This window comes from Phragmites australis, chromosome 1 (genome assembly GCF_958298935.1).
Source record: "Phragmites australis chromosome 1, lpPhrAust1.1, whole genome shotgun sequence".
NCBI lineage: Eukaryota > Viridiplantae > Streptophyta > Magnoliopsida > Poales > Poaceae > Phragmites > Phragmites australis.
In genome coordinates, this window is record NC_084921.1 from 50,623,136 (window position 1) to 50,641,894 (window position 18,759).

At 43.7% G+C, this 18,759-nt stretch overlaps 2 protein-coding genes and 1 pseudogene across 2 annotated transcripts; 1 reads left to right on the top strand and 2 right to left on the bottom strand.

Annotated features, from left to right (window-relative positions):
- Positions 1-27: 27 nt before the first annotated feature.
- LOC133925377 (protein NRT1/ PTR FAMILY 5.10-like) lies at positions 28-2,844 on the top strand (annotated as a pseudogene).
- Positions 2,845-3,073: 229 nt separating this feature from the next.
- Positions 3,074-7,102, bottom strand: LOC133925370 (3-phosphoinositide-dependent protein kinase 2-like). Its single transcript, XM_062371320.1, has 11 exons — positions 6,646-7,102; positions 6,344-6,524; positions 5,896-5,948; positions 5,720-5,821; positions 5,539-5,644; positions 5,373-5,451; positions 4,851-5,016; positions 4,159-4,293; positions 3,917-4,080; positions 3,550-3,772; positions 3,074-3,469 (listed from the first exon to the last, which is right to left on the bottom strand). The coding sequence occupies exons 1-11, from the start codon at positions 6,841-6,843 to the stop codon at positions 3,377-3,379; spliced, it is 1,500 nt and encodes a 499-aa protein (XP_062227304.1). The 5' UTR covers positions 6,844-7,102; the 3' UTR covers positions 3,074-3,376.
- Positions 7,103-10,984: 3,882 nt separating this feature from the next.
- On the bottom strand, positions 10,985-12,952 carry LOC133925387 (amidophosphoribosyltransferase, chloroplastic-like). Its single transcript, XM_062371330.1, has one exon. The coding sequence runs from the start codon at positions 12,842-12,844 to the stop codon at positions 11,219-11,221; it is 1,626 nt and encodes a 541-aa protein (XP_062227314.1). The 5' UTR covers positions 12,845-12,952; the 3' UTR covers positions 10,985-11,218.
- Between the last annotated feature and the right edge of the window lie 5,807 nt (positions 12,953-18,759).

The following is an 18,759-nucleotide window of genomic DNA, read 5'->3' on the forward strand; positions in this document are numbered from 1 at the left end:
ACTCTATAAATCTATCCGTACATAAACATCCTACTAATGGATTCTGTAATAGTGCGCGTTCCTGCTGCCGCTGCTCGGCTCGGCGGTCGCCGACTCCTGACTCGGCCGCTACCGCACCGTCGTCGGCGCATCCCTCCTCTACATCTTGGTAAGGACGCATCGTTCTGGATTGGTCGAACGGCTCAACCTGAATTTATTTTGCTGGACCATTTCTAGGGGCTAGGCATGCTCACCCTCTCATCAGTTCTCGTGCCACAAGAGCGACCAGAGTGCGGAGGCAGGATGGAGTCAGCCGAATGCTCAAATTTCTCTGCTCATGTGGCGTTCTTCTACGTCTCCCTCTATCTGTTGGCATTTGCTCAGGGCGGCCACGAACCCTGTGCCCAAGCATTTGGTGCCGATCAATTTGATGAGAGAGACCCTGAAGGCCTGAAAAACTGTCCTCGAGGAGCACCTTCTTCAACTGATGGTTCTTCGCCGTATATGGTGGCAACGCCATTACTGTTCCGATACTGAACTACGTTCAAGAAAGCGTCAGCTGGCAGCTTGGGTTTGGGATCCCATGCGTTGCCATGGCTCTCGCTCTTGCTGTGTTCTGTTTTGGGGCCAAGACTTACCGTTTCTACCCTCCAAACGCCAATGGAAACCTCTTTCGACAAGTTGGCAAACCGATTGCAGCATGGATGCGAGGTATGCTGGCATCACGACGTTCAAAGTAAACTTAGATCATCTCTAACCATATTTTCTTCATTTTATTTCCTTCCGATTTCCTTCCCCGTTCTGATTCACTTTATTTTCTCTCATCTACAACAATTTCCTTTCGAGCGAAATCACGAAAGGAAAGTAGAGAGAATCCCGTCCTGAAGAGAATGACACTGAAAATCCCTTCGTGACGAGAATTTTCTTCATTTTATTTCCTTCCGATTTCCTTCCCCGTTCTGATTCACTTTATTTTCTCTCATCTACAACAATTTCCTTTCGAGCGAAATCACGAAAGGAAAGTAGAGAGAATCCCGTCCTGAAGAGAATGACACTGAAAATCCCTTCGTGACGAGAACCATAAAGAAAAATCGTTGGAGTGTTGAAAGGAACGAAAATCCCTTCTTAACGAGATTTTCGTCTGTGACAGAAGACCCTTGTGCATGGTCTTACTGATGAAACCTAGCTTCCATCGAAACCAATCTTCTAAAACTCTGAAAGTGAAACCAGATTTTTCTTCTTCTTCTTCGCGCAGATCACCCAATAATTCTCACCTATCTCTGCCATCTTCATCCAAGGTGGATGCTAGCAATGCAGGCAGCACGAATTCTCCTCATGAAGCCGCAGCACTGCTCAAGATGCTTCCCATATGGGCTACCTGCCTGATTTATGCTGTTGTTGTCGCACAGTCGTTTACTTTCTTCACAAAACAGGCAAGCACACTGGATAGGAGAATAGGTAGCTTAGTGGTACCGTCTGCTTCCATGCAAATCCTTCACACTTCAATCATGCTCTTCCTGCCAATCTATGACCGAATCTTCGTTCCGATAGCTATGGAATACACCAAGAACCCTTCGGGCATCACAATGTTGCAAAGGATCGGCATCGGGTTGGCGATCTCGATTGTCATGACGATTGTTGCTGCGCTCACTGAGATGGGGAGGCTCAAGATAGCAAGAGACTATGGCCTGCTGGACAAACCTGAAGCTGCCATTCCTATGAGCTTCATGTGGATGGTCCCTCAGTACATTCTGGTTGGATTGGCCGATGTGTTTGCATCTGTTGGCTTGCAAGAATTCTTCTATGACCAAGTACCTGATTGTTTACGCAGCTTGGGCCTGGCGTTGTTCCTGAGCACATCCGGAGTAGCGATGACAAAAAGGTACGGTGGGTACGGGTAGTACTCACCTATACACGTACCTGTTGGTTTCTTACTTGCCCGCATGTATATATGCGAACGCCCGCGGGTAAAGGGCCAGCTCTAAACCCATCGTCCGTGGGTACCCATCACCTGCAGATATACCTATTTACCCGTGGGGTGGTGGGGCTTGCTGGGTGTGGCGGTGGCAGGGAGGGGGGCGACGGGGTGGGGTGGGGTGGCGGTGGGCCAGGGCTAGCATGTGCAGGGAGGCGCGACGGGGAGAGGCGGGGCTTCTTGGGCGGGTTGGGAGCGGAGGGGTCGAAGGAGAGGTGGGGTTTCTTGGGACACGATGCAGCAGTGGGAGAGTAGAGAGCTATGGAGTGAGGACTGTGGTATTTATATGATGTGAAATGTTAGGGTTTAGAGAAATGACCCACTTGTCATAGACTCATACATGTATACGGTTTCACGAGTATGAGTATATTCTACCTATATATGTACATGTCTACCCGTCAGGGTAGTATTTTCTATCGATGAATGTACCCATGGGTACAAAATTCTACTCAAACTCTACCCTATTTAGATATTTACCCGCGGTTAAATGGGTAATCGGGATAAATTGTCATCCCTAATCCGGAGCCGGGAACTTCATCAGTAGCTTTCTTGTATATGCAATTGACAAGGTGACGAGTAGCACTGGACAAAGCTGGTTCCCCAACAATCTTAACAGAGCACATCTCGATTACTTCTATTGGTTCTTACCGTGCTCGGTGCTTTAGGCTTTGCTGCTTACATGTATTTTGCACAGGTCAATGTGCACATGAAAAAGGGTACTAATTTGGTACATTGACTGCATGAAATGAACATGCTTCAAGTGCATCAAGTAGCTATGGGCGTTCTTTGTATAGATTTCATTGTATAAATTTCGTATAAATTATTTCATTAAAGGTTATCAGTCTGGAAGATGGCTTTATTATGTTCTTTGTGCATTGCCTTTGAGAATCGTGGAGGGGGGGGGGGGGGGGGGGCTACTGTTAAATCTGATTGGATCCTGCTGCTTATAGTAGTTGGTGAAGCATTCTGGATCATGTCCTAGTGTATCCCTATATTGAGGGAAAATGTTAATAAAGAAACTGTATCTACTTTGTTACTCCAATTAGGAAAGTGGAGCATATATAAACATGAAATTGTTATGGAATAACAGTGGACGTGACAACTTCACTGTTGAAGTCGTTTGGATGAACTGATTTCCTGTGTCGATATTTCGGGATTGCAGCCGTTTCAAAGCTATTGGATGCAACGATTCACAAAAGGACAAACAAAATTGTGCTATAAGAAAACTTAGGTAGAAATGGGAAGAAAAAATAGGGGCATCAGTCAATGTGCCATTTAGTGAGTAGTGACTTCCTTCCAATCAGGCACGGGAGCAGGATGGCAGGAGAATAACCCCCCTCATGTTCCTCCATGTGAAAAGGATGTTGTGCCGTATTAACAATGCGTAATTTTAGCTTTTCGGATCTTGATTTGAACTGAAAATCAATTCTTTTGGCAGCGTTGGAGGTCTTCGATTGCCTTCTTCCATTGCCACGCACGCTGCTTTACATCCTCAAACGTTGACACCTTCTTTGGCTGTAAGAGAACTCAATTAGGTGTGATGAATATGGCTTGTAGTATAATACTAAAGGAGCAATTGCAGCAAAGATGAATACCGTGCATATTCTAAAATGTGAAGAATTTGATACTTGCACATTGAGTTCACTTGGGTCATCAGACCAAATAATGTTCCCCTTGGCCACCATCTTTGCAGGGTCAACACAGATTAACTGAGGTTTGTCAGTGAGAATCAACTGGACCTTTTTGTTTGCTAGCTTATTAATCTTCTTCAGCTTTGATATCAAGACTACTGATTCACCAGGGTCCAGGAATTCTTGCCTGCCACATTGTTTAAGTAAAATGCACCAAAGTGAATTAGAAACTCATGGCAAAAATGCGAGCATGATGTCCATCATTTCAGCCTTTTATTTTATTTTATTCTCATGTAGGTATAATCACTTTCGTGATATACGCGGTATTTACCATTTAGAGTCGAAGGAGTCAATGGACGCTAATTTTGATATATGGGAGCGTACTTCAGAAGATGCAGCACCATTATTGATAACAGGGTTTGACTGTTGGCTTACTGCCACGCTTCCCATGTGTGACAACCAATTCGAATCCTGGCTATCCTCATCCTCATTTGCCTGAATGGGGATATTGTCAGAAAGATGAAGGCCGGAATAAAATAAAAGATTTTATTGACACGTGTAACAAAAGAATACATTTGCATCAATTGCGAGCTTTGGTGCTCGTGTCTTCCAAAGGTTTTTCCAGTCCATGCCTCTGAAGAAAGGATGCTTTTTCAACGAAGCATAACCATCAGGTCCCGCTCCTGGCCTTTTGCTTGGATCAACATCCTGCATATTAATGAGAAAATATTGGATAAAGTGAAGCCTTTTTGTTCGGAACTTTAAATTTACAGTTCCGAATTTGGGATCTAAGGCATGCAAACTTTTGTAGGGAAACAGGTGCAGATTTATTATGTTTTAAAAGTAAAAACATCAGCTTTGTGTTTGGACGGCAAGTGTAGCTGAGCATGAGCAACCAGTGGGTTTTCAAGAATCTGACTTATATATGCTTGCAGTTTTTTTTTCCAAACTAGGGCTAACCCTGGCTAGGCTACTTTCTTTATGTTTTTTACCATCCTGGTTTTCGTGTTTGGAGCTAATCCTTATTTCTTACTAGTTTCCCAGCACAGTCCACAGGGAAGAAATCCATTTTTTTTTCTCAAAGCAGGTAGGCGGCTGGGGTTTGAATGTGTCATTGGCATAGTGGCCCCCACTAGTTCCACTAGAAACACATCCCAATATTTTGTTTGCGGTATTTATATAATACAAAACAGCATCATATTTACATGAAGAATAAATGAGGAACTTGCACAAAATCTATACAAGTAATCAGTATTTGTAAGTACCAGCAACTTGTCAATAAGATCTCTTGCTTCATCTGAAAAATGCTCAGGAAATTTAAGGTCCCTTGCAATGATTCTCTGGAAAATTAACCACTCACTGGCATCTTTAAATGGCGAAGAGCCAGAAAGCATTTGATACAGCGTGCACCCCAACGCCCACAAGTCATTTCTGTCAAAAAGTTCATAAGACAAATATGTATGAAGCTATGCTCATATCACCACAAAGTGTGGTTTCACAGTATGCATCCATTTTTGGTGATGAATTTTCTAGGCAGCAATGGGAGTTTGGGAATGCTCAGATCTTCATAATCTTCAGCATTTTATGCATGAATGTGCATTTAGTTTAGTTTCCTCATGCCAACGAGACAATGCAGTCTGACTATCTTATGTACCTTGTCAATAATAGTGTAGTACTGATATTTGACAGAATAGAAACATAACATGCGTGAAAGAATGCAGAATTTGAGTATAATGAAAGAAAAAGATATATTCCCTACTGGATACAAGATGCAAGTTTTCACTCACCCAAAGGTTGCTGGGGCGGAGTTCAGCACCTCAGGTGGTACATATGCAGCTGTTCCAACAAATGTACAGGCCCTTTCATCTGTAGGTAAATGTAAGGAAAATAAGACTTTACAAACGGAACATTTTGAATTCTACAACAATTCAGTGCAGCTTATGTTTGTCTTACTAGTTGAATTTGGGAGCACTTTGATTGAAGTATCCCTTGTAGGCTTGACACTACCAAAATCAGCAATCTTGATGTGCCCATCAGAAGTAAGCAGTAAATTTTCTGGCTGAAAGATCAAAAGCGTCCTTGTCAAATACGTAAACAGTAAGGCCAATGGGCATCTCCATTTTGATTTTCGCACCTTGACATCCCGATGAATTAGTCCGACGCTGTGCAAATACTCCAGTATATCAACAATTTCAGCAGCATAAAACCTTGCCTCATCCACAGACAAACGACCTTTCTGCAACCGATTCCACACATAAGAAGCAAAGACACGACAGGAATGAACCACATTACGAGCAGCTTAACACTAACCCGAATAATCTGGTCGAACAACTCCCCGCCTTCGCACGACTCGAGCGCCATGTCTACACGGCAAAAGAGACATCGTATTCACCCAAGGGCGGCATTTACAATGGAGCTAGTGGCTCTTTATCCTTAATGCTGACTACTACTACTCCTCGCGTGCATGCTAATCCAAGTCAAACCCGTCAAACCACCAATTAATAAGACATTCAGCGATCGATATTGTCATAGCTTGTTTTACTCCCTCTTTTAAACTTTGGTTATGTATTAAGTTTGGATGTTTAAAAATAATACATGTAGGTTTATCTCGAAAAGTTTTTTTATAATAATATATTTTTGTTATATTTCATAAATATATTATAATAAAAAATAGCAGCCAAAGTTGTGTTTTTATACCGTGTCAATGTCCACATCGTCACTTATTTGTGGCCAAGGGAGTGGTTGAGAAGGCACTAACAGAGGGAGTAGTTGTCCTGGAAGGTAAAGAAGAGCCTGATGACGCCCGGGTGATCGAGCTGGTCGAGCACGATCCGCTCCATTTTGACGTAGGAGATCTTGTTCTCCTTGGTGATGAACTTCTTGTCCATGATCTTGAGCGCGTAGACGTTGCCCGTATCCTTCTTCTTGGCCCTCACCACCTGCCATTCACCGCATGCAGCAAAACAGACAACTCGATCAAAAAACCGCAATTCCCACAAGACCACGACCCGGCCAGCATCAGACCACGACACATCACGCAGTTAATGAGTAGTAGAGAACCTTGGAGTAGGAGCCGACGCCATAGATGTTGCCGAGCTCGAAGTCGTCGACGGTGAACTGCTCCTGCGGCGCGCGGAAGGCGATCCCGCCGGCGGTCGGGGAGGACGAAGCGGCGGGCGGTGCGGGTGAGCGCGAGTGCGCGAGGCGCAGCCTGGCGGCGAAGTCCCTCTCCATGTCGTCGTCGCCGCCGACCGCCATCGGGGAGCGCGGGGTGTCGGTATCTATAGACGGAGGAGGGGGAGAGGGAGGAGGAGGGCGCGGGTTCCGAGGAGGGGGAGGCGGCGCGGCCTCCGATGGCGGAGGCGGTCAACGGGCGGAACCATCGGATTCGGCTTCGAGGGGTGGGAAAGCGAGCGCGAGCGGAATCGATGGAACTGCGACGGCCGCAGCCTTTGGGCTCGGCTGGTCTCGTCGGGGCCGGGGCGCAGCGGATGAAAGGAATCGAATCTAGCGACAACGGGAGAGGATAAGACCATAATCTTGTGATTTCAGAGTTTCAATATTTTCTCTTTATAGTTTCGATAAAAAAAATTTATTAAAACTATTTTATTTAAGATAAAGTTATTTTTTTTCTTTATCATGAGAATCAGTAACGAAACGAAATAAAGGAAATAATCGGTAGCATCAATTATGGATAATATAATTAGTAAATGTATTTCTCCTCATGTTAACATATTTTATTATTTAAGGGGAATTATACTTGTTCTCTAGTACAAGCTGTCATCGATTTCGTTATAACTTTTTACTATCAACCAACCGTTACAGAGACTTTTTCTTCTGCTTAATATACGACGGAGGTCAACTTTTGTTGGTTAATCCAATTAGTTTATCGATAGCCGGCAAGTATGATGATTTTAATGATGATTCTATACGTATTTTGTGTGTATCTTTTTTAAAAAAACCGGACCCTCTTACCTAGAGCTTTCGTTAAAAGCTATTTTTATGGAGACACGTGACACCGAGAGATCGAACCTCAGTGAACTTGGCCACATCCTTGTATGTTGCTATCGTGCTTCATACATGTTCGCATATTTCGTGTGTATCTCATAAGTAGATTTATAAAACCTAGGGAATTAACTTGGGTCTTCCCTGCCAAAACAAGCTACCCGCACAAGTTTCACATGGCAATGGCAATACAGTCTGGTATCAATTGTTGTCGATACAGTTCGCTCCATTTGTCAGTAGTATCAGATCAAGAAAAACGACCATCACCTGTCACTTCGAAATACTAGTAATGCTCGTGAGTCGTGACACAGTTTTCAAAGGAAGATGGCATTGCTGATTTTCTCTAGAGCGAACTGAACTTCAAAGTGGCGCAATGCAGCCGATTTGCTCTTAAACGAAAACAGAAGAAACCTTACTCGTTTGGGTGGTGAGTGGTCCCTCTTATCTTCACTTACAATATCATCTTGTTTCGTGGATTCATTCAACGCTGCAACAACAAAAAGTAGGAAATCAAACGGTCTGGGTCAGCACGGCCCCAGCCATGAAAGCAAGACATTTGCAGAGAGCAACAGCACGGGACACATCATTCTTTTTTTCTGGCCGCATTGCTCCTTGATCTGTGCGCCACATTTGCGGAAAGCAGCACTCATGTCCCGACCAGGCTTTCAGTTGTTGTGTTGTGCGCCCGAGAAATTCTCTGGGGCCAAAAAAAGTCACTGGTTCCTGGGAGAAAGATGCATGAAGACCGGAGAAAGATGAGATGTTGAGATGTGATGCAAGTGCAACACGCCCTTTCAGCGGTGCTCGAGGACTCCTCCAGCTAGTGCTGAAAGAGAGAAGGGGATGGATCCTGTACCCATGTACCGGATAGACTTGAAAAAAAATGTCTCTTCTTAACGTTTGCCTCAAAACTTCTCAAATATAATACAGATATAAACTCAACAGCACAATACACGAAGATTAAGGGTTGTTTAGCAGAGTTATAACTCCAAGATTCATATAGAATTTGGAGTTTATAGAATAAAAATATATGATTTAAACATCTACTTTTAGTCTAAAATAAAACAATATAGCATAACAAATTTTATCAATCTTTCTACAGCTCTAGCTCCAATTTTGAGTTGAACCTAGAGCTCTGTTAGGTCCTAATATTGATGAATCCTTTCACACAAAACAGTACTATGGTGGATAATATTGATGAATCCTTTCACACAAAATAGTACTATGGTGGATGGGGTTTTGCTGTCCGCAATGCACAAGGCGAAATTCAGGCTGCAGGCGCAGTCTATATTCAGAGAGCGAGTAATGCCATATACACACAGAGCTGGAAGGCGCCCTCGCGGCGAATCCGGCAGGCGAGTGAATGGGGCATGACCAATATCGTCCTCGGGTCTGATGCGTCGAACTTGGTTGCTGCTCTCTGAAAGGATCCACTCTCGATCAATCTCCACTGGGAGTTCTTGTCAAAGAAGCCAAACGTATGCTGCTGCTGAACTGCCCGCGCGAGTGCAACTCGGTAGCGGATGGTTTAGGGAAATACGGTGCTATTTTAGTTGGGGAAGGCCCACTCGTTTCTGGCTGGACCTTTCTCAGACTTTGTAACTGTTTGTGTGGCCAGCAATTTGGCTGAGTGTTCTTTTGGAACGCAGGAATAATAAAATATAGTTATAGAAAAAATATATGATTTTGATAGAAATGTAGTTGTAAAACAGAGGATTGTAAAACACAGAAAAACCATAAAAACGAACCGTTTGGATGGAGCACAGTAAGAACACAGGAATTTGGGAAGAAAGATTTGACATCACCCATGATTAACTAGCAGCATATAACAGAATTAAAACAATCACTCGTTACACTTGCAGGTGGGCCCAACAGCCCTAAACCATTTATTATCATCTCCCCTAACGCAGCATCTCCTTCCTCTTTGCCTCGATCCTACGCGAAGGGAAGAAAAAAAGAGATCAGACTTGATATTTTTTTCCCTGTGGTTTTCCTGTGAAATGGGCAACTTAGGAAATTTTCCTCCAATTTTCCTGTGCTCCAATCCTCCATTCCAAAGGGATGAACAGTATTCATTCCTATAGGAAATGGAATCCTCTATTTTTCCTTCAAAAATCCTCCAAACCAAAGGAGGCCTGAGCCTCAGGTCCAATGGAACTTGATTCCATTAAAAAAAGTGCACAAATGCATCCAATGTATTGCCTTACCTGCAGTGCTGAAAAAATGCAGGTATTCGTAAGGAGATATAAATTTCTGCCAACTGAACAGCAAAATATTAGAAATCAGACAAGTCTCAGGGTGAAGAACAACCGACGAAGAGTTAATAGACGTTCAATTTACAGATCATCAGAGTAACTGAATAACTGAATGATATACAGTAAGTAACCTCCTTATTAACAGTGGGGGATTCCCCTGCTGTCTTCCTTCGAAAAAGTAACCTCCTTATAATCAGTGGAATGAAACAGTACAAATGCTTCTCTATTACGTGCCTTCCCCGAACTAAGATAATAGCACATATTCTCAGCCGAAAGAAGCCGAACTATCTCATCCTCTGGAAGACTGGAAGTGAAACTGGTGCGCCTCTCTTGACCATTCAAAGCTTGCGTCTTGCACTTCAGTTCACCTTGGCCACGTCTTGAATGCAAGTCCACAACTAAACAAGGACTGTTGTCGGAAGACAGGCAACTAATATAAAGTTTGCAGTTACAGGCTTCACTGCAATGTGCAGAGAGTATCATATCACTACCGCATTAAGACTCCATGAAATTCATTGCTGGACTTGCGCATGAAAAAAAATATGAAAATATATTTGGTAAGCATATTTCTCCAATTCAACAAGACCTTGAAAAAAGGCATTTCACTAGTGTTTGTGTTTGGCGTGTCTTTTACCATGACATAGGAAGTCCTGGTCAACCTTTTTTATGGACAGCTCAACTCTGGAACAGGGTGGAAAGCTTGATTCATACCAACTTAAGAATGCAAAGCTTGCAGTTCATTCATACCAACTTAAGAATTCTGGAAATTTCTCTGTTAACCCAGTCTATAGCAGAAACTCCAGATGTCTTAAAAATTCTGGGATATTGCCATGCCTAAACGTGGAAAATAGAAGAGCTCCCCAAAAGGTTTCATTTTTGTACTTGAAGAAGGATCACTTACACACATCACAGTCATAGGATTGATATAGTTACTAGCATAGCTGAAATATATGTTAAATCTTACGGTGGCACACAGATAGATCAAGTTCAATGCGCATGTGCACCAAACATTGTCCATTGCTAGTGATAGGCATTTAACCAATGGATGGAACTTATGTAACTACGTTAAGAAGCAGGAAGGTAAGAACAACCTTTGAAGCAAACCGAAAACACAGAGTAAACCTGAAGTGCCAAAAAGATAATATTTTAACCCTGTGCCATTGAGAAAATTATCGTGGTCATCATCATCATCACAATACAATAGATTAGATCAAACTCGCAGTAGCAGTTCGATCAATGTATAAACCTTGTAACCTCAAAATTCTGATGGATGAATGCAACAGCGAAGACAAAAATGTCATGCCCAAAATTGAGTCTAGATTCTATAGTAAGCATGCAGGGTATAGAGCCACTCCCTTAGTTGCACGTTCTGGTTAGTCTTCGAAGGCGGACACCAGGTCCGGCACCGGCTCTGGCGCAGTGGGCATCACCGGGTAGTTCCGAGAGAAGCACGCATCACAGAGCTCATGCGCCTCATCGCCATAGATGCTGTGGAGCTTGTCTAGCGAGAGGAAAGCGAGCGAGTCGCAACCAATAGTCCTCCGCACGCCCTCAAGGTCCATCCTGTTCGATATCAGCTCGCCCTCACTCGGCGTATCGATGCCGTAGAGACAGGAGCCGATGACGGGGGGGCTGGCGATGCGCATGTGCACCTCGCGCGCGCCGGCGTCCCGGAGCAGGCGCACGATCTTGCTCGAGGTGGTGCCGCGCACGAGCGAGTCGTCGACGACGACCACGCTCTTGCCCGTGATGACGCCGCGCACCGGCGCGAGCTTGAGCTTGACGGCGAGGTCACGGATCGCCTGCGACGGCTGAATGAAGCTGCGTCCGCTGTAGTGCCACCGGATGAGGCCCTGCTGGAACTCGAGCCCCGACGCCTGCGAGAAGCCGAGCGCGGCGTAGAACCCCGAATCGGGAACGGGGATGACAACGTCTGCGCTGGGGGCTGGAGACTCCTCGGCGAGTGCGCGGCCGTAGGCGTTCCGGCGCTCGTGGACGGCGTGCCCGAACACGACGGAGTTGGGCAGGGCGAAGTAGATGTGCTCGAAGACGCACGACTTGCGCGAGCGGTGTGGGACGAGGCAGGAGGAGGACACCGACATGTCGCGGCGGTCGACGACGACCACCTCCCCGGGCTCCACCTCGCGCTCGTAGGTGGCGTCGATGAGGTCGAGCGCGCAGGTCTCCGACGCGAACACGACGGCGCCGTTGGGGCGGCGCCCCATCACCAGGGGCCGGAAGCCGAACGGGTCGCGCACTGCGAAGAGCTTGTCAGCCGTGAGGAACAGCAGCGAGTACGCGCCGGCGAGGCGCTCGCACGCGTCGCAGATGCGCGAGAGCAGCGGGCGCGAGAGCGAGGTGGCGATGAGGTGCAGGATGACCTCTGTGTCCGACGAGGTGTTAAAGATGGACCCTTGCGCCTCCAGACGGTTACGCAGCGCCTGGTAGTTGACGAGGTTGCCGTTGTGCGCCACAGCGACCTGCCCGAACCGGTACGCGGCGAGGAACGGCTGCACGTTGCGCAGCGAGGCGGCGGCGCCGGCCGTGGAGTAGCGCACGTGCCCGACGGCGGCGTCTCCAGGGAGCTTGGCCAGGCGCGCGGGGTCGCGGAACACGTCCCCGACGAGCCCCAGCCCCGTCACCGACTTGAGCTTGCCGTCAGCCGCCGCCGCCGCGATGCCCGCGCCCTCCTCCCCGCGGTGCTGCAGCTTCTGCAGGCCAAGGTAGCAGAGCGACGACGCGTCCGGGTCGCCGATGACCCCGAACACGCCGCACTCCTCGCGGGGGTGGTCATCTCCATCTTCGTCGAAGGAGAACGGCGTTACGCGGTCGGGGAGCAGGGCCCGCGCCGGAGCAAGGAGCGCGGCGCGGTGCCGCAGCTCGAAAGGCGAGGGCTTAGTGGAGCACCTGAGCTGGAGGTGTCCTGTGTCCGGCGCTGCGGCGCTGCGGCGGAGGAGGCGGGAGGAGTGTGTGGTGATCGCGGCGGCGGCGGCGGCCATCCGTGGTGTGCGGTGGTATTGGAGTTTGGAGAGGCGAGGGCTTTCGAGGATGCCCTCCCGAACGCACGTGAAGAGACGGGACTTAAAGGGCCGGCTCGGGTCGCGTCGGGTGGGCGTGTGGAGGCCATTCCCGACGCTGTACCCCAACAGATATACGGTCGGGTCAAGCCTCAAGCCGTATAGAGTTATGTTTCCCACAATATTTTTTTCGAGAACAATGTTTCCCACAATATGGTGGGGAAAATAAATTAGCGCTGATTCGATCAGGATATTTCTAGTTTTGCAGTTTGAATGGAGCGGTCACCCTCGTATAAGGAGAAATAACGGAGCGATTTAAACCAAGAATATCTGTTGTGCTGATTTCCTTCTTTCTTTTTTATTACGGTTGCATCTTCCGTGCCGAGACACCGGGTGTGCAAACAACACATTGCATTTACACGAATAGTCGAGAGCATGCAAAACTAGAAATTCGGACATAGGGGTTAATGCCACTCCGTATGTCTGATTTTTAGGTGATATTTAAGATGAGAGATAGAGTAAAAAATTATTGTTAAAAAATAAGTTTTTAATAAATACATATATATTGTTAGTTTTTTAATATTAATTAGATGTTCACATAAGTAAAAAGATGATATTGTTAAGTAATTTAAAGATGAAATGATAATAGAGTCATTGAAACTAACATGTTTGTAAAAAATAAGTTACATGTAAGATCTCAAACCCGGGATCACATATGCCTCTTATATCAGTTATAGCGAAAATGGTCATATTAGATTATGATTGTGATTTTGATAATTAATAACAATATAGTTATTCGGACTAACATGTTTGTCAAGAATATATATTAGTAAGTTTTATGGATGTAATACATCAAGAAGGTACCGCAGTCGAGACAAAGTTTGGTTGAATTAAAGAAGTTTCAGAAGATTTGTCTCACCGGATAGTCCGATACAGAGAAGTTTGCACTCACCAGAGTATTGTGTTTAAAGGCTATTAGCCTCACCGGATAGTCTGATATTCAGCAAGGTGTAGCATCAAAGCTTTATCTGCAGAAAAGAGCAGAACTGAAGAAGCCACCGAATAATTCGGTGTTGATAAAGAAGGTGCTCACAGGAGTATTTTAGCTCGGGACATAAGAAGTTGAACTCATTGAAAAGTCTAGTGATCAACAGAAGAAATACACTAGAGCAATTCTTGTAGAGAGGGTTGCAAGTGTTGAAAATCGGAGACCAACGAACCGGAAGGTCCGGTGATGGGAAGATAGTGCACCAGAGGCTTCATTGGAGCATTTCTTGCAAAGGTTATTCCAATGGTCGAAGAACGAAGATGAACTAACCGGATGGTTCGATGTCAAGAGGAAGTACACCAGAGGCTTACACCGGATTGTTTTGCACAGAGAAGTGGCACAGTCGGACTCAGGGTAATTCACCGGATAGTTTGGTGATAGGGATGAAGTATACATCAAAGTGTCCAGTGTTCATGATGATTTTGAGTGGAAGTCCAATGACTAGTTTCTAAAGATGTACTCACTGGATGATCCGATATTAGTACTATTGTTCTTACCGGATCATCCGATGTTAATAACTTTTCTGAGTCGTTGGGTTAACAGCTAGTGGGCGAGTTTAAACTATAAATACCCCTCCACTCAGTCATTTGAAGGTGTGACATGCTGGTAGAGTCTAGAGAAAAACAAAGAAACTTGAGGAAACATCTAAGCCACCAAAGTGCTTAAAATGATCATCCAAGGTGATTAAGCACAAAATTAGAGAGCGTTTAGTACTTATAGGCCTAGAGTGAGTTGTAGCTAGGTGCTGTAGCTTGAAGAAGGGATCAAGGAGTGGTTCTAACTTGTACCAAGTGGCACGTCAGTGCCTTGAAGTTCTGGTGACTCACCGGCAGCTTGAGAAACTCTTGCTCAAGCTTGTTGACCCTCTGACTTTGTATGGAGCGGCGGCAAGACATGTGTACGGGAACATGCAGATCCTTACCTTGGTAGCTCAAGCTTCGAAGTGATCACAACGACAAGTGACCGGAAGAGAGGTTTGTGGTGAGGCATTATCTTGGTGGCTTGATAGCTCATCCGGCTTGATGCCTTGGTGGCTCAAAAGCCGTGACCAGGTGCCGTCCGGGAGCATATCCTTGGTGAAACTCTAACATAGACTAGAGATGATGTTTATATCATCGATACTATAGGATAAAAATCTATTATGCTGAGTTTATTCTCTCTACCGTATTTATGTTTCCACATTTATATTCTTGTAATCTAACTTTGCGCATTTATCTTCTAGAGTAGTTTGTTATGATTGGCTATAGTTTGCAAAATTCTTTTGAGCGGTAGAGTAGACACACTAGATAAATCAAGAGTAAATTTAGATAGAAATTGAGATAGATTTATCTTTTAATGTTTTTAGAGCCAGTTAGTTTTCTTAGGACGTCACAGATCCTCACAAGTAGTATCAGAGTCGGAGCTCACACCTTTCACAAAGACACGCTATTCAAGTAGCATTTGAGACCCCGTCTCATTTGATCGGTTAGGCTTCACCATCTATTGAGTTATGATGTTCAGGGTTGGGATGGATACTCGTAGTGCTCAAGTTTTTGATGGCACAAATTTCCTCCGTTGAAAAACTCTAATGTCTTGTTATTTGCAAGCCTGATGTTTAGATGTTTAGAGAGTTACCGGGGAAGAATGAGGTAACACATCACCAACAAGGAGAGACAACTAGATCCATAGGCAAAGAGTATCATTTTATCATCCTAAATGTTGATGTATTTAATCGTGTTTATTCTCTCACCAATGCACATGATATTTGGACTAGTCTCATTGAGAGTACATGAAGGCACAAAGGATATGTGCAATGAGAAATATCATATGCTTGCTACTAAGCTCAATGGCATCAAACAACTACCATATGAAAATACTAATGATATATACTCACGTTTGAATATTTTTATTAATGAGATCAATGGGTTATATTTGACGCTGATTAAAATGATCAAGTTGTGAGAATAATACTTCAAGCTCTTCTTCCAAAGTATAAGTTGGTAGTCTCCATCATCTACGACAACAACAACATCAAGAAGATGACTCAAAATCAAGTTCTTGGTAAGATCACCACCCATGAGAAGACTATGAATAAGTCTCTTCCTCATCCGACGTCAAGAACCTTACTTTCACAAGCAAGCAAGGACCATACTAACACATGAAGGCAAAGATGAGGAAGAGCAAGAGTCAAGCTCAAGTGAAGATGATGGAGACGAAGATGAAGATTAAGAGAGCAATGAAGATGATGGGCAAAACACATTAAGTGATGAAGAGATGGATCCCGAAGTCGCAAAGGTCACCTTCTAAGTGAAGAAGAACATCAATAAGATCAATGATAAGATTGATCATCGAACCTCTATGAAAGACTTAGTCAAAACTATTGATCATATCAACAAAGAGAAGAACGAGATCAAGAGGGAGACAAATGGAAGAGCCAAAGCATTCGCAAGAATAGGAAGATGGGTGAGCGATGATGAAGATTTAAGTTCAAGTGATGAGAGCTTCACTACCCACTCCTCTGAGAGAAGCTCTTCCTTAAGGTCATCATCCCTCAAGTCGTCATCACACAAGTGCATTATGGCAAATAGTATGATAAGCGATGTAAGTGATGATGAATTCGATAAGGATTCTCCCTCTCAAGAAGAACTCCTTTATTTAATCGATGAGCAAGGAAGGGCCATTAAGAAACAATCTAAAAAACTTAAGAAATTCAATACCCTCAATGACATTTATGATATATTTATTTCTAATTATGAATAATTATTGAGCAAATTCATTTTACTAAACAAGGAGAATAAAGAGCTTAAGACTAAATTTAAGTACATTGAATCTCAAACTAAGGTTCCTTTAAAGTGATCTAGCTCTCTATTTAATTTCAATCATAAGGTAGATGCTTATACTTCTTACAATGATTTGATTATTTTATTTAGCTCACCCCTTTACAATAAGATTTGTGTTGAGAATGTTATAGAATCACCTAACAATCTCATTACACAAAAGAATGATAAGCTCAAGCAAGAAGTGGAGAATCTCGAGAAGGACTTGGCAAACTTAAAGGGCAAAATTATATCCAACCTCCTCAAGATAACCGTACAACTATGTTGAACAAGCTTGCGGAGGAGTCTACTGTAACATGCTTCGAGTATCATCAAGAAGGCCACGGAGATCGGATGTGCTACTGTGAACGTCGAATTTTACCTCTACAAGGGAAAAAATACCACAAGGAAGCCGGTGAGTATTTTGTGCAACCTCGAGAGGAAAATGGTTAAAAGAAACCTGGCTCAAGTATGGCCAAGCCCCTCAATGGAGACGTATGATTCCTTCAAGGATCCGAACTTCGGGAACAACATCATCGTCTCTATATTCTTTGGTTATTTCGCATATTTGCTATACTCTATTATAAGTTCATAAATTGTTTTGTGTTAATCCTATGTTTATATCTTATATAGGATTGCATTTTGTTACTTGCTTTAGAGTAGATTTAAATTTCACATTTAATTTCATTAAGATGAAATTTCAATTTATTTAGGGTATTTTTCAAAAAAGGCATATTCACCTCTCTCTAGGTCGCCATCTCGATTCTTCAATTAGGAAACAAACATATCATTGTACCGTTTAAACAACTAAGGTCATGTATTTAAAACTATGTTAGATGGAAGTAATAGACTCCCCCCACTTGATCTAGAATAAGAAGGAAAAAGAATTGATCCTCGAATATGCTAGGCAAAATCCAAATAAAAACAAGTGATTAGAAATTTACACAATTCACTGTAAAGAAGGGTATGGTTTGACGTGTTTTAGACTTGGAGAATCTTCATCCAAACACTTATAGCATATTATTTGATATTCTCTTTAGTTTAAAATAAATGTAGTTTTAGGTTACGTGCAGCCAACTAGTTCAAAATTAGGTTACAAATTATTTTTTATGTATTGAGTTTGAATAATTAAAAATGATACAAATAGATTTATCTCAAAAAATATTTTCATAATAATATATTTTACTATATTTTATTAATATATTAAAAATAGTAATTAAAATTGTATTTTTTTAAACTATATTAATATTCAAAATAACCCTTATTTCAAATTAGATAAAGTATATGTTACGAGAATCAATAAATATATGACATGCAATAGCAACGAGCACTGACACTACAATATGTGGATGACAAAAAAACCCATTAAAATGTGTAATTAATTGAAAAGGTCCATTGGTTCTCCTCGACGTTCCAAGCAGCCGCCATGCTTGAAGAAAATCAAACCGACTTTGACCCCGTTGACAAAGATGTTTACTACGGGCGCGTTTGGTTGCCGTGACGGTGGCCTGCTCTGTTCGTGCGTATATGCGGACGACGGAGACGAGTGTTTGGCTGTCGTCACTAGCGGTCCGAGGCTGCATCCGCCCGTGCACGAATACGGTCCGATGTTGTATCTGCTCGTGCGCTGGAATCGGCAGTAGCTTCGATCCAGGCTAGCGGGATGCTGCGGAGGATCGGCTAGCCCAATGGTCAGCGACAGTAAACCTCATCGTATCTCATATTCAAACTATCAAATATAAACTCAAATTCAATTTGTATCAGTAAATCTAACTAGTTAAATACTCATCTTTTCTAAAATACAACTTCCTCAGTCTACTTTTTCTCATTCATAATATACGATACAACTATATAAAATATCATACAGGCAACCAGACACACCCTATGTGAGCCAAAAGGGCAGAGCTAGTGGAGATCCTCAGCATCGTGGCTCCATGGGCGTCGACGACGTGCTCGTGCTTTCCTTTATTTCTTCTTCTTTTCCTTCACTTTTTTAAGGACGAATTCACATTGAGTTTTTATTTTTATATTCTGTAATATTAATATAAATAAGC

Bases quoted from the DNA above. Each gene is read 5' to 3' on its own strand.
- LOC133925370 (XM_062371320.1), bottom strand. From the start codon at position 6,843: ATGGCGGTCGGCGGCGACGACGACATGGAGAGGGACTTCGCCGCCAGG. The intron at 5,452-5,538 runs GTAAGACAAACA...ATTTACCTACAG, and splicing joins AGTGCTCCCAAATTCAACTA to ATGAAAGGGCCTGTACATTT. The intron at 5,017-5,372 runs GTGAGTGAAAAC...ACTTTTTGACAG, and splicing joins TCCGCCCCAGCAACCTTTGG to AAATGACTTGTGGGCGTTGG.
- LOC133925387 (XM_062371330.1), bottom strand. From the start codon at position 12,844: ATGGCCGCCGCCGCCGCCGCGATCACCACACACTCCTCCCGCCTCCTC.